At 40.8% G+C, this 15,199-nt stretch overlaps 1 protein-coding gene across 1 annotated transcript; it reads right to left on the reverse strand.

The window, feature by feature from the left end:
- Window positions 1–6,400: 6,400 nt before the first annotated feature.
- On the reverse strand, window positions 6,401–13,813 carry LOC104071220 (protein slowmo homolog 1-like; the record flags this gene model as incomplete). Its single annotated transcript, XM_009580873.1, has 5 exons — window positions 6,401–6,895; window positions 12,113–12,215; window positions 12,309–12,379; window positions 13,141–13,230; window positions 13,645–13,813. Coding segments are annotated over 5 exons (547 nt in total), but the record flags the coding sequence as incomplete, so codon positions are not given.
- Between the last annotated feature and the right edge of the window lie 1,386 nt (window positions 13,814–15,199).

The raw sequence follows: 15,199 nt of genomic DNA on the forward strand, positions 1-15,199 counted from the left end.
TACTGCTCACCAAAATTTCCTGGTAGGAAAACAACCAGAGAGGGGCATTAGCTCAGTCTGACATGGTACACAAAGACACAGAACCCGTTTCCTGACATGTAAGTGTAAGTTCATGAGCATTGTCCTCATGGCAGCTCCATTGAGTCCAGCACCGCAATCCCCTCCCGCTGGAAGCGCTGGTGCCAGCTACCGCGTACGAGGGGTGGTGCACCAAGCGGCACCCACACGCTTCGGCAGCCCACGGCCCTCCCTGCTTTCCCTGCTTGACGTTGAAAAATCCCAGAGCTGCTCTTGTTGCTCAGTTTACCTGGCACAAACTGTGAGCCTTCCTGTGCCCCAGGGTCCCCACCTCTAAAAACAGGGACTACAAAGTGGTTACAACTGCTAAAAGAATTTTGAGAGGTGCTGATAAAGAGTGCCCAGTGTCAGAGCTAATAGGATCCTGCACTGCAAGTTTCCATCACCAGCTTCTGGTACTTGAAAGCAATTGGCACCACTTCCAGGGGCACTGAATTCCAGATAGTTGAAACTTTACAAAACTTCGATGAGCAAAGATTGGAGAATGAATTTTACCATGGTAATCTGCACTCAAGGAATGTCATAGGGCATAATCAGGAGATGGAGCTAAATAGTTATCAAATGGACACGGCAAATTTTATGTGGCAGTAGCTTTGCTTGTTTATTTGCACCAAACTGCAATTCAGTAACTTTTCAGTTTCTTCTCTGGTCGGGCTGTTTTGCAGTGGCAGTGCCCGGCTGGCCTGAGTGCCAGATGCGCAGGGAGCCTGGGCTCCGTGACCTGAGATAACGACAGACGCCGCTGCAGTCTGCAAAGGTTGTCCAGATGGTTTTTGTAGAACAGTTCTAGAGGAAGCCATTTGGAATAGACCGTTCTATAGCTAATACAAAAATACATTTTTAAGCAGATAGTCTTTCAAGGTGGCACTGCTACTTAATGTACAATCACAGCTGGAAAAGACCTGTTTGATTATTAACCCATTTGATTAAAAAAAGCCCTGCAAGTGCAAAAAGGTGAGCATCCAGTATGAAAAAATACAGTCTTGGTGCCTCCCATGCAGTTGTAGCATTTACATTAAGTTATGGATCTCCCTGCGTTTCTCTCACCAGAGTCACATCAGTGCTTGACAGTGGGAGCCAGCAATGCTTTGGCTTTTGCAGGACAGGCTGTAGGCCAAACGTTGCAGTGTGGGATTGTTAAATTGGCTTTCAGGGGCTGCTAAATCTAGAATCAAAGGACATGGGCATGAGTTGATGCAACTTCTGCAGGAGGTTGGCTTCCAAAGTGTGGTGGAAATAAGCACCAGTTGACGTGTATATACAGAGAGGCTGCATTCTCACGGCCCAGCGTACAGGACAGGTAGAGGCCAAGGCCCAGCTTTGGCTTAGACATTTAAGATGGGCACATTGCTATTGAAGGGGCTGGTGGTTACGTTACCTGTGAATTAGAAAGCAAAACGAAGGCACAACGAGGAGTCTCTCTGAGCTGTATTTCTGTTAAAGCTGGTTCCCCCTCCCCAACCCCCTCCTTTATTAAAGAAAGAAAAGAAAATCCCAAACAGGAGATGCACTTTTTGGACATTTAACAGGCCCAAAGCACAAACCCTTCCCCTTCGCACTTCTCCTGCTTCTGTGCTGTCATTGCGCATGTACCGTCTGTGCGGCTCCAGGTACACCCGGGGCATCAGCTCTAACAGAGAAAGGCAATAGAATTGTCTCCTGCTTGTTTTCATGTTATGTGGTACTGAAATGCAATTTCTTGTTTATGCGTTACTAATAAAAAGTTCTTTAAAATGACATTGCATTCCTTGCGCTTTCTTGAGCTAACTGTAAAGATGGTGAGCTTAATTTCTTACACAGCAGAGCTGGTAAGGGCATGTTCCACATTTGTTTGGTGGGGTAGAGCCCTGAGCCTTAGCTGCTGCAGATTTTAGGTTAGAAATAAAATTATGGAAGAGTAAGAAGGGGAAGTATTGTACAGCAGGGCCCCAAATTAGGAGCCCTTACTGATGGTTTTACTTGCAGGTGCCTTCCAATAAAATGAGAATCATAATCACCTCAGCTGTGGAAAAATTAAGAGGACAGGACTTGTGCTTCACAAAAATGCCTTTTCATTGAACAAATTCATAGCAAAAGCATGACCTGCTTCCTGGAGCTGCGATTAAAAAGCTAGCCCATAACCTGCATGATTCTGACTGGTGACAAGTAGTTTTGGTGGGGTAAGAAGATAGTTTATTAGATAAATAAGGTCTTACTTACAAGTCAAGGCTAATTGTTTTAGATGATTCTTTCCTGTTTTTCTGCAAAATGAAGCAGCCAGACCCAAATGGAGTTACCAGTTCAGGCATGGAGGACCCCTGCAGAGCTTTTGACCAGTACAACGTGTGGCTTACAGCGAGCTCCAGGGAGCCTGGCACTGGGTCCTGCTGCTTACCCAGCACAGATGCGAATAATATTTCTGCAGCCTTCTCTGAAAACCAACAGCCCATTTTATATTACAGCAGTTACACCCAGAAGTGTTTTTTTTTACTGAGGATGTCATTTATTTAAGATAGCACCATAGTGTACATAGACAGTTTACATAGTCCTGCCCTTCACAGCCTACAATCTAGGAAGATAAAAGAATAGGAAAGGTGTTACCCACTGCTCCACCTGAAGATTTAAATGAAAAGTGTCACATCAAGGAATGTCACTGGTCATCTTACTCAGTGCTACTTTATTACATTGTCATATACATCAATGCCTGATACGTGCTATACATCAATGCCTGATACGTGCTAAGTGCTGCAGTTCAGTGCCGTTACCTGCGTTAAGCAAGTCTTTGAAGAATACTGCAACTTACACTAGGATTGCCTGTTTTTCCCAACAAATAGGACCCTTCCCCCATCGTGCCTGCTGACCTGATGGGAGAAAAGAAGTAAGAAGTATGGGGGCGCATGGAAGACTCGCACTGGCACAAGGGCAAGTCAGAAAAACAAAGATAGCCTACACAAAACTGATTACACACAAGACCATTTGATTACACTGTTTTAAGTTAATGCCTTTTGTGGCTAACGTGAGCCTGTCTGCAGTAGCACGAAAAACAGACATCAACCAAAAACCAGAGTTTACCTCAAGTTTGGTATCTTCAACATCTTAAAATCCTTCAGGGCCAAGAGCTAACATGCCCAGTTTGCCAGGCTCTGGGAACCACTGCTGCCGTCCTCCTTCACCGTTTCCCCCGCAGCCAGGAACCAGCTGTCCCCAGCTTCATCCTTCCACAGCAGGCGTGTGCGACACAGCTGTAGTTGCTGGGCAGGGCGAGCAGCCACACTTCTAACCGACCTGGAGACGCTGGCACTAAATTCTTAAAACCAAACCACCTCCCTACACCCGCCGCCCCCACACACTCCCTTTCCCTCGAATTGCAACCTAATGGCTGAGAAACACTGAACTGTAAGCCTCTGTGGCTTGAACAACAGCAGTGAACAACCTCCCTCCCCCAACACTCAAAACTCTACTTTAATTCTATTTTCAACACTCAAAGTGCAGAATTCTTATTCAAAATGGCACCTACCTGTTAATCAGCATGGTTAGAAGTGCTGAGTTTTCTTCTGCTTAGTCCCCAGCGCTCCAAGATCCTTCCAAGCTAATGAGTGTTGACTTTCTGCTTTATTTTTTTTCCTCCTACGTACCCGGCTGTTTCTGCACCAAACCAAAAAGCTACACCCCCCCGCTCCCACAAGCGGCCTAGCACTTTCCCTCACATGCGGCTTTCTGCCTTTGACAGACACCTCAGTCAATGCTCATGACATAAAACTGACTTCAGAAATATTTTTTAGCCATTTCCAGTAAATAAAGAAACAATTGGGGAGTTTCCCTAGGGAAGGACCAAGATAAGCAATTCCAAAGGTAGGGGGTTTTTTGACCCAAGGGTCAATTCAGACTGTAACGGTGACAGAACTGGAGTGGGAAATGGCGTGCTTCAAAAACAGTGTTATGCACAGCAGGGCTGAACACACAGCTACAGATCCCATCAGGTCCCATGGAGAAGAGTCACATGGTCAACGGAGAAGAAGGGTGGGAGCCCCGTATGCAAACTAGATGGGCAGAAAGCAGAAGAGTGAAAGTGTCCAGGAAAGCTTACGGGAAATTAAGAATCACTTCATCTGCTAAACACTGGAACCTACTTGGTCCCAGTGTGACCACTGCCTGCAAGGCCCTCTGTACACACTGGCAAAATGAGCAACCACAGGAAGATCAATAAGCCCAGAGATGAAGGAGTGTCACCTACCCCAAAGACAAGGTGAGAAGCAGCAGCACTGTCCAGCAGCAGAGAGAGGCAGCTGGGTGACGGGACTGGCCTCTGGAAGAAATCAGTCTTTTTCCTACCCAAAGCTTCCCCACTCCCATTTAGCCTAGAGAAAAGCAGAAGAGGACTGAGCACAAGCAGGCAAGGTGCTGATCCATGGCAAGTGGAGCAGCAGACAGATTGGAAAACCAAGCATCTAGCCATACAGTTCCTAAGTAAGTAGCATGAAACGTGGAGAGAAAGCAGCCCAAAATCAGTGGGGAATGAAACAGAAAGGAGATGCTGCAACACAAGAAGATAAGGATTTGTTTCTGGAAGAAGGAAACAAAGTGCAAAGAAAGTAATCCAGAAAACTGAGGCATAACTGGTACTGACCCTAAGGGGTGGCAAAGGAGCTCAGGTGCTATACACAAGTCAGTCGGCTTTAAGACAACACTAAGCAACAATTTCAAATCTGATGCAAGAAGCAGCTTTAGACAGTTCTTCCAAACTGAAGCAATACATGAAGCTCTCCGAAGACTTTTCTACCCCCCCGACAGTTATGTTTTCATCACCTCCAGTAGACACGCATGGAAATGCTGTAGTACAGGTTTCCACATGCACACACACTCATCTTTTCCTTTTGTTTGCAGAGGTTTGCCAAGGCTGCACTCCCCTTCCTGGCAGAACACCACCAGGAGCTAGAACATCTTCTGCATTCTTTATCCAGGAAGTGGCAGCTGAGAAGCACAACAACTGACCTGCACCAAAGCTATCCTGCGTATCTTCCCAAAAGGAGCTGCTATCAGCCTTTAAGCTCTAAGTTTCTCTTCCAAAATAAGAAAGGCTTTAGGTCCATATAAAAAGAGCAATGTAAATATTAGCTACTCATTTAATTGCTTTCAACTAATATATATATTTTTAAATTAAGTTTATTCTTTAGGATCATGTAATTGAGTGAGACTATAGTTACACCCAAATTAATGTTCACTTTCAAACTAACCAGAATACGAACGCTGAAATTTCCCTTAAGCTACACTTTAAAATTACCAGATCAAAACAGTGACCAACATTTTACTCTTCTAGTTTTTTAGAAGTTACTCATGCTCTTTAAAAGCTTCCTAAACACATGCTTGCCAGTTGACCGAGTAAACATCCTTGCAACATTTATTTCACTTTGTGTGCACACCAAAAAATAAGTTAAAATGCCCGAACAGAGGGCTGTCTAAGAAACGTATACTACACCTGGATCAAATAGGAAAATTCTGTGAACATCAGACAAGGATAGGACTGTTACCAATATATATTTATGCATGTTTTATAGAAAGCAATTTCTGCAATTACTGGAGTATTTTTCCAGATAGGAAGAAGCAGTTAAAATGATCCTAAAACCATTTTGTACCAATGTGGAAAAGTGTTGAAAAAATTCCGTTACACTGGTAGTCAGCAGTGAGTAGAAAGCACTCAAAAAGGAGAGTCCATTTGTTTTTCTTGTACTCTTGTTTTCTCCATTCAGGGCATGAAAAGTACATGTTCATGAAACCTTACCACTTGGATTTCAAATTTCCTGCTTATTTCTCATTTCAACTCTTCTGGTTATTGCATCAGTCTCTCCCTCGGTGAAGATATGATGTGAAGAGCAAGGACCAGTGGAACAGCACAGTCTCTTCATTCAAGTAGCCTACAAGTACTTTTCTTAGAGATAAGTAAGAGAAGTATTTTCCAGCACCTTCCAGGAATTACTACTCCTCTCCTCATAGGGAGGGGAGGAATTAGGGCAAGTTAATAAATACGAAAATAAATTATACCCTTCTCCCCACCAAAAAACTGTTTTAGGCTATTAACATCAATAGAAACTTTATCTTTGTTTGGATACAAACATCTAAGAGGTAAAGTATCTGCGTGTCATGTTCAGGCAGCACATTCAAACAACATAAGAAAAGTTAGTACCACACAAGTTTTAGTTTTTCGGGATGATCCTCTAGACAGATAGTTACCTAATTCTACAGTATCATATTCTGACTCACATAGTTCCCTTTAAATGATCATAAGACACTACCAGATTACAAAACAGACAAAATTCAGTGCTCTAGTACCTATCAGCCCTTCACAGAACAAATGCTCACATGGAAAACCTTTAATACCACACATGCATTCTTTTCAAGTTTGAGTACAAAAAACCGAGATGGTGTAAATATAACATACTCTCTATCTTTGTTATAAAAGGCACATTTAGGCAGTTTTAAATGTGCTAAATGTTTTGTTTCCAGTGTTAAAAAGAAATTGTTTAAATGAAAAGAGCATCTGCACGAGGTCAATTTAATCTTCAGCAGGCAACAGGAACTGCTGTGGAGATGACGGACGAGGTTACTTTTCCGCTGATCCAATACTCTTATGAATATATAAAACCTCTGCAGATCAGCCTTGGAAGGGAGCTCTACAAAGCAGTCTGCAGAATAAAACTTTTCTGTCAGTTACTTGGTATTTTTGGTTTTATTTTTCTGTTGACGCTGCTGCCATGGCTGGTTTCATGCCCTCGCGCGTTGACTTCAACTCCTCGAATTCTGTGTTTAGTTTGCTGATCACCCACTCCAGGGCATCCCGACCCTGCCAGGAAAATACTGGAATTTAGGATCAGAACAGATACACCACCACTGCTCATGTTTCTATAGTTTTCTATAGTTTTTCCTCTGTCAGACATGAGACTTGTTTTAAAATTAATTTCATGCCCTGCATGGTTTGATACTAGATTATATTGATAATTTCTTAGCATCTTCTTACGGAAACTTCATTGCAAAGGCATTTGCTTAACCCATAAGCAAGAAGTAAATGCAATATTGGTGTGAGTTCCCAGTAGCGCGCCTAGGCAAAAAGCCTAGTTCATCAGTTAAGTTCCCTTACGAAAGAGTATTGCTGGTTTTACTGTTTGCTGCTCCTACCACCCAAAGAATATCATCAAATTCATGGCAAAGTCTAGATACTGCTCTCAGATTCATTAACCAAGTTATATGGACAGTTTTCAAGAAGATCCAGGACAAAGAAAGATAGTCTTCCAAGTGCTCTTTGAAGTAGCAACTGATTGATTTGGTATCTAGCAAGAGTTCAGAGATGGACTTGCACTGAATTCTATATTCATGCACAGCAACTTCTCAGCGTATAAAACAGACTAGTTGAGAGACTACAGTCGCACATTTTATATCAAGTTACTAAGAATGAGAAGTATGAACAGTGGAGAACAGTAACTGGGAGCCACATGGCTCTGGCCAAGTCTAGAGGAGTTCTGGAGATAAAGGGTCTGAGCCCAAAAAGTCCTAAGTCTTCAGGAGAGCCAGTATCAGCATTCAAGCCCTCCGCAAAGATTGAGGGAAAGGGGGGGAACAGCCCTCCACACACACACAGAGTTGTTCTGAACTCTGATGTACTATATCTGTTGCATGCATTATAGGTGATAAAGTGAACAAAAACCTCTTAAAGTGTCCAGAACCTGCTGTTGTCCTTTATAAACCACTAAGCATTAACAGAAATCTGCATAAACAGCTTTGAAAACCTAAAAAAAAAAAAAAGTCAAAACAAAAGCCACACACACTCTTGAAGAATTTTTTTGGAGTCTAGAAACATTACTCTGGAATAATATCAAAAGCCCAGTCCCAGGCCGCAAAGTGTAACCTATTAAAAGAAATAAAGTTTTACTATGAATAAGAGCATATTTATCTCAAGACCCTCACTAAGTTCAGTGAAGGGCTGACACTGTTTCTCTGCAGGTTTTTCATATTACAGGGACTCACAGAATAAACACTAATTGCTAGGTCTGCACTGGTAGGCAGTCCTTAACTGAGAAAAATTATCCACATATCACAACAAAGCGTTCAACTCTTGGCCAGAGCTCAGAAACGGGGATTCAGCCCTATGCAGAATTACATGAAGGACTAGTATCTTTACACTAACTTAGTTCAAGATATGCCTTTAAAAAATACTGACAATAATCAAGAAAACATGATTTAAATTGTCCAGTTTAAGTATGGGTTGCTGAAAAAAGTCCATAGAAGAGTATGATTTAACTTCTGTGTTCCTTCCATTTGAGAACCAAATCGACCATGCTTCAGCAGGTGTTAACTTCGGCCATCTCTACATCCTGTGCAAGACCTGGGAACACTAGCAAAGCATGGATAAAAGCACCCGGACAGGAGCAGGCTACTACATAGCAACAAGTTGTAACTAGCCATGAATTAGCTGAGTAGAGTGCTCCTTAAGGAACAAAGCGGGGGGAGAGAGGGAATCATCTTTCAGTAAGCACGCATTTGGATATTTAAGACAGGTTAAAATGTCCTCTCTTAGGTGACACAGGCACAGAGAACTGAATAAGACAGCAACAGTTTAGATGTTCTATTTGTCTAATTGCAGAAAGAGTTGTCAGAAAGTCAAACACCTTTGACGTAGAAAACGCTCAGTAGAAAAATACTGAGGTTCTTTTCAGGCCCTGACTACTAAACAAACAGGTCATAGTGTTTTAGTTGATATATTTGTTGATAAGATAAAATAAAGAAAAAAATCCATTACATTCAACTGGAGCACCAAGATATTTCCTTCAGCTTTTGAGACTACATGGGTCTGCACGTTTCCTTAGACCTGCACGCTGTACCTTGCAGCTAAGAATAAACTCGTGATATTGGCAAGGAAGATTTCAGGAATATTCTGCACAGGAAATTAAGTTACAAAATCTTAACCAGATGCAAAGCCTCCAAGTACTGTAGTGCCAGTTACCAAAAAAAATCTGACAGAGGATTGGTCTATGAAGTTTCATACTGTACAACAAATTCTGTAGTAAGTCATTAAGCAAGCACATTCATAACCAAGCATGCATATCATATTAGTCTTTATTGCATATGTTAGCAGTATGACATGTTTGGCAGACCAAACGCTGCATATGAAGATTTGTTGGTAGAGCTTAAGTAACTGATAAATGCTGAGGCTCTGTAGTTGACATTTTTCAGAAAAACAGCCATAAAAGCTTAGTGGGATGAGAACATAAAAGCAAATACTCATGGCATACACTGATCTCAAAGTAAGCAGTGTAAAAAAACCCTACATTCTTAACTAGGAGAAGCAGCAAAATGGAATTTTTTCTTTTTTTTAAGGAATCTTATTAGTTGAAGCACGAGCCAATACAGGAATGACAGAGACAGGCTACACTGACTAGTGGAAACAAAACAATCTCCACAGAGATATCACAGAGACTCAGTTCTCTCACCCTTGGAGTCAGATTTTTTCACAGTCACATCGCTTAAGGGACACGTCACTACCAAAATGAATGTAACTACAAGACCAATGAAAAACACGAACAGTCTGACATTCTGGCAGCTTCAAGTTTTGTACAGATTTCCACAGAAGTTCACAGAAGGGCAACAATATTCCTCAGGCATAAGAAAAGCAAATACAATTTCACTATGCAAAAGATTACCCCTGTTAGGCAATCTGTTTCAAGAAATCAATTTTATATCCTAGAGTATAATTCTGTTTCATTTTTATAATGCCAATTCCAGTCATTAACCAATTTATTAATTTCTTCAGGTACCAGTTTTACATACTGAAATCACAGAAACCAGGACCAGATCAAACAGTTGGCAGAGGGACTCATTCACATGCCTAGTTATCTGCAGTCATCATTCCACTTTCAAACCATAAGCCGTAACGTGTGGCACAAGACATGGCTGCAGCAAGTTAGTTGTCCAGTGGCATAAGGACGGGTTAATTGATCCAGTCTAGATCTGACCTACTCTCTCTACAACTGCAGTGTAATGAACATGTTTGCCATTCCTGTATGCAATGTATATAAAACATACATGCAGGTTAATTTATGAAATTCACATGACAACAATCCATGCACGTATTTGCTAGAAAGCTGAAATGCTGTACCAAGAAGAAGAATGCTGGCATTACCACTAGTTAGTACAAACTGTAGATGTGGAGAACTGCTAGCTTAGAGCGCTTTCAGAATTTTGAATTATCCACTCAATAGCATCCCACCCCTGGAGTAACACAAAAGAGATTTACAACATATGGCAAATGATTTTTTCCATCGTCATGAAAAGTAATAATGAGTCATCTGCCACCTCTACCTCAGAGCAAAATCTCAATACTTACTTCCTCTTTCTTCAGAACAACAAAATATTTTTCAGCAACTTTCATGAAGTTTAAGAGGGGTGCTAAGAGCACAGAGGCACAGCACAGCATGCAAGAAGAGCTAGTAATAGCAGAATAGGTTACTGGCTAGCAAAGAAAGGGCTGGTAACAGCAAGTACAAATTCCTGCCACGTTCAAAATCTCTAAGGAGACTCTTCAGTGAAACATACGGGACAAGAAGGTCTTTTTGATTTGCAAGAAGCTTGTGAGCCAGTGTGTTCCGTGAAAATGGCAGAACAGAAGAACAATCTTTAAAAGAAATCGAGCACCTGAATAGGAACCAAGAAATATTTACGCTCTTTCTCTGAGTTCAGTAGAGACATGCAAATGTGACAGACGCCATGAGAGGAATTCAGCCAGCACTTTCAAGTGTGCCTAGTTGATCTGGCCATTCTAACTAGCTAGTGCTTTGGTACCTCTGAGTCTGCCTGAAGTTTGGTTGTGAGCCAGGTTTTGGACTTCTCTTTCAAGAATATATGCCCCACACAGACTTCTAAATGGAAACTGGATCAGAATAGAATTGTAATTTATCTGAAATACATTCAATTTATGACTTTCAAACAAACACAGAGAGCACTCAGCTAGTTAAAGTTACTCTTCAGTGTCTAGAAATTACCCATCACTCCTTCCCCATACCCTGATTTTAACCTATTTTCCTCTCATTTTTGGAGAAGCAAAAAGAAGGGTGGAAAAGGGGGCTTTCTCCTCTCTGATCTAGTTTGTCAATACCTCCTATCAAGTTGGCTTACACTGCCTTGCTCAAGCAACATCTCTCACGAGGACAAAGGGCTAGCCAAAGCACAGGCTCTCTGGCATAGCAGGAGTTACCTGGGACAGATTCCCGCTGTGCTGAACCACTCCAGCAATGCAGAGCACAAACTCAAATTTCACATGCACTCATCCTGCTGGTAGGCAGTGATGACTATGCTTCTGTAGCAACCCCATTTCTCTCCCACCTTCCCTGAAGAAGGATAGGACAACATACCCAAGAATAAGCAATCCCGTAGCTCTGCCTGTGCTGAAGTACAGCGTCATGGCTGCAAGCCAAGTAGAAAAAGCAAGCACAAGACGGAGGAGTCGGTGTAGTGTTACCTACAAAAGCCAGCATAGTTTCATCTCTTCAAAGAATATGCCTCTGTTCACACTACCTTACTTGTAGCCAAAGGCAAGGAGACAGCTCAATAATGGATAGGAACTGGAACAACTGACAAAACAGCATAGAAAATATGCTAGCATTAACTGCTGAATCCAAATTATAAAGGCTGAAAAGGAAGTTATATTCACTACTAGCACTAACTCCTGGAAATAGGAGGTAAGTGTTTAAAAAGGGGCTTTGGGGGAAAAAAAACCAAAAAACCAATAATATGTGTATGCTATGTGTAACTGTAGCATACACAGAGAAGGTAGTTTGTTCTGACGTGCAATTCTAGTTGAAAAACAAAAGATTTAGTAGTGAAATCTTTTCATACTTTGGGAAATTATATTCTACCTGCTGAGGTCCTACAAAAAAGTCAGTTGAAACTCTGCGCACAAAGTTTAGAGAAATTAAATACAGTATTCAGCACACATGATTGACAATTACTATTTCAACAAAAAGAAAGGTAGGGGTAGGGGAGAGAGGGAGAAAACAGAATAAAGATGTACCTTTCTGGCATTAGAAGATATTGTGTTTGCCATTAAGCTTTCCAGATAACTGCTCAAGCTAATGCCTTTAACAGTAATAATTGCTTCTTGAGTTAGCACAGTTCTGTAAGAGAGTAAAGAAAAGTTAATACCTAAACTGAATTGGACTGACATAATGTCTCCTATACACAAGAAGCACACAAATATCCTTACTTACTTTTCAGGGTTTTCAGGATGAGGCGTGTAAACCAGTCTCTCATCAACAGACACCAAGTTTGTGAGAGTAATCTTAAAAAGAAAAAAGAGCTGAAATCCTCACTTCCTGCCTTTCATTTTTCTGTTATCAACAGCACTACTCAATAGTAGAGCACTCAGTTTAATGTCAGAGACAAAGCAGTGTACACAGAATATAAAACCCAGAACATAGTCAATAAAAAGACCTATAAAGGGTGATGCATCTTCTTCTATCCTAGATATAATTATATCAATCTAAGTTCCTATTCGCAGTACAAAGCACAAACAGCTTTCCATTTGTTTTCTCTGAATGTTGAGTCTTATCTGATTTATGGCATGCAATCCAGAGAGGCTCTTCAAGACCAAGACCACCATAACACTATTTGGAGCACACAGAAAATTCATACTGAGGAAAGACAATGCCTCTTGTACAGAGACAGGGCTCTCCTACAGACAACTCCACTTTAAATCTGATAGTTACAAGTTCCCAGGATACCAAAATATAGCATAATACTTCCTTTACATTTTGTGAAAAGAGGCATTTCAAATTAAAACTTTTGTTGTAAACGGCAGTGTAATGTAGAACAAGCTATTCACCTAGAAGTCAGACTATACATCCATTCTGAGAATGTTTGATCCCAAAGTATTTAAAGTTTCCTATTTGTGGGAAGAAGGAGGGAAAAAAAAGAGCCAACTAAGACGTGGAAATTGCCACCTCTTGATGAAAGATGCAAACACATTTCTATCTAAATGTTAAGAGCAAAACATCTAATTTCCAGAACTAATTACCAGAAACTTCTTAAGCTACCACTCACATTAGTTGAGCAAAGTTCCATCTTTTTTTCCACTGGATCTACCACAGAATGTTCCTCAATGTAAGTCAGAGTTCTACTTGTTCCTAAAATCTGAAAGTGAAGAAATAAAAAAAATTAAAAATAAAAAAGTTAACTACTAAGGTTAAAAAAAACCCAACTGAAATGCATAAATGTCAAGTTCTTAGTGACCCCAAATAAATACAAAATAATTCATGGATACCAAAACACTGTGATCAGTGGCAAGACTCCATCCTGGTAAGTTGTACCAGTCATATAGCATGACACAGACCAGTCTGGAAGGCATGTACAGACATATACATACTATAGGCATATTAAAGCCTACAACGTATTCTCGATACAAAGTACGCTAATTACAGCTTATGTGATATTTGTGGATGATATTTCCTATAAATTAAGCTTTTACTTTGAATTCAGCTCCAATTCAGATGATGACATAAAAATGCAGCACACCCTTAATAAACCATTAAGACTGTAAAAGCGTACCGCTTTTACAATACTTGGCAATCCCCACTCCGTGCTGAGAAGACGGTGACTATGCAACCTCCCCTGGTTATCCAGGCTTCTGTTGAGGACATCTACTCCTACCACACATGGATTCATTGGGTTGGGGTACTTTCTCATAGCAGCTTTGATTACTGTATCCCAGGGGTGTCTGTAAAAAGAAGAGGAGACAGTATTTGTAACTATTGTATATTTAATTGCAAGTATTCAGACAACACTAAATCAGGGTCTAGCTTGCATAATACGGCATATGCTGTACAACTTCATAGCTCCCAAAAGTCCCTTCAGAATACAGTGATGCTTGGAAAGGCAATAAGAAAGTATGGGCACACAAACAGAAAAAAAAATATTCCTTTCTACAGAGTGAAGAAAGGAATTATTAACCCAAGACTAAGAGAAATGAGGGCAAGGGGCAACAGTCACAAATTGACATTCCAATGAGCTGTGCAAAAAACCCACAATGACAGGGTAGCTGTCCACAGAGATCGTTGAATCTCGATTCGTTTCAGAACTCAACCGGAAAAGCAACCTGACCTAACGTTTAAGTTAGCCCTGCTTTGAGAAGGAGGCTAGACTAGATGACCTCCAGAAGTCCACTCCAACATAAGTTCTTCTATAATTCTAAGCACTCCAAATAAACTGAAGAAATCATTAGCTTCTATTTCTTCCTACAGCAAAAAAGCAAAGTGAAATTTAATTCAACTAAAAAAAAATCAGGAAGTTCAAAATAAACAAACAGATTTTCAGAAACCGTATCAGCTCGCTGCCTTAAGTCTGCACCTATACTACTGCTTCCAGCAGCTCATTAGCATGAATGACATTTATGGACACTTCTCAATACAGAACTGTTTTTATGAAACAAGTTTTGATAATCTCAAACTCCTGGGATCAGAGCAGCCCCCCTACTGGAGGCGAGGCTGTCCACACGGCTCTTGTTCATATATCTTCTTCTGAAATAGAGGAAGCTAGATATATCATGGACTTGATCCAATACAGAAATTCTCTCCCTAAGCAATGATTTCTATATTCAGAATAACTGATAGATCTGGAATGAAAGGTTTATAACCTTTAAAGGTACCTTTAAAAATTTAACTATTGATATCTAACTTAAGAAGACTTAGGGGTGCCAACTTGTACATAAGAGTTGCACTTAGGGCCCTAAATGGATTTGATTTTTAAGAACTACTTTTAGTCTTAAAATAGACCGGTACAGAAGGGCATCAACAGTACACCACCGCAGAACAAACAGAAGCTTGGAGAAATAAGTTCTTTTTCCAACAAAAAGAGTAAGAAAAGGTTTTTCAGCTTTATTGGTGCAAGCAGGAAAAACAGAGCCTTCAATTCCTACATCAGAAGGGGAGCTGGAGGACCATTCCTTTTTATCTTCAGTGACTATACATTATAATCAACAGAAGATACACAAACTGAAAAGGTCAAATTTCTGTTAAGTGTCTTTGAGGGATTTTAAAAGTCAGCGATCTGATAAGGCACAACAATATTTTATTAACCCCTGAGCTGAACTATCTATATCCGCACA

This window comes from Fulmarus glacialis, unplaced genomic scaffold (assembly GCF_000690835.1).
Source record: "Fulmarus glacialis isolate BGI_N327 unplaced genomic scaffold, ASM69083v1 scaffold41966, whole genome shotgun sequence".
Lineage (NCBI taxonomy): Eukaryota > Metazoa > Chordata > Aves > Procellariiformes > Procellariidae > Fulmarus > Fulmarus glacialis.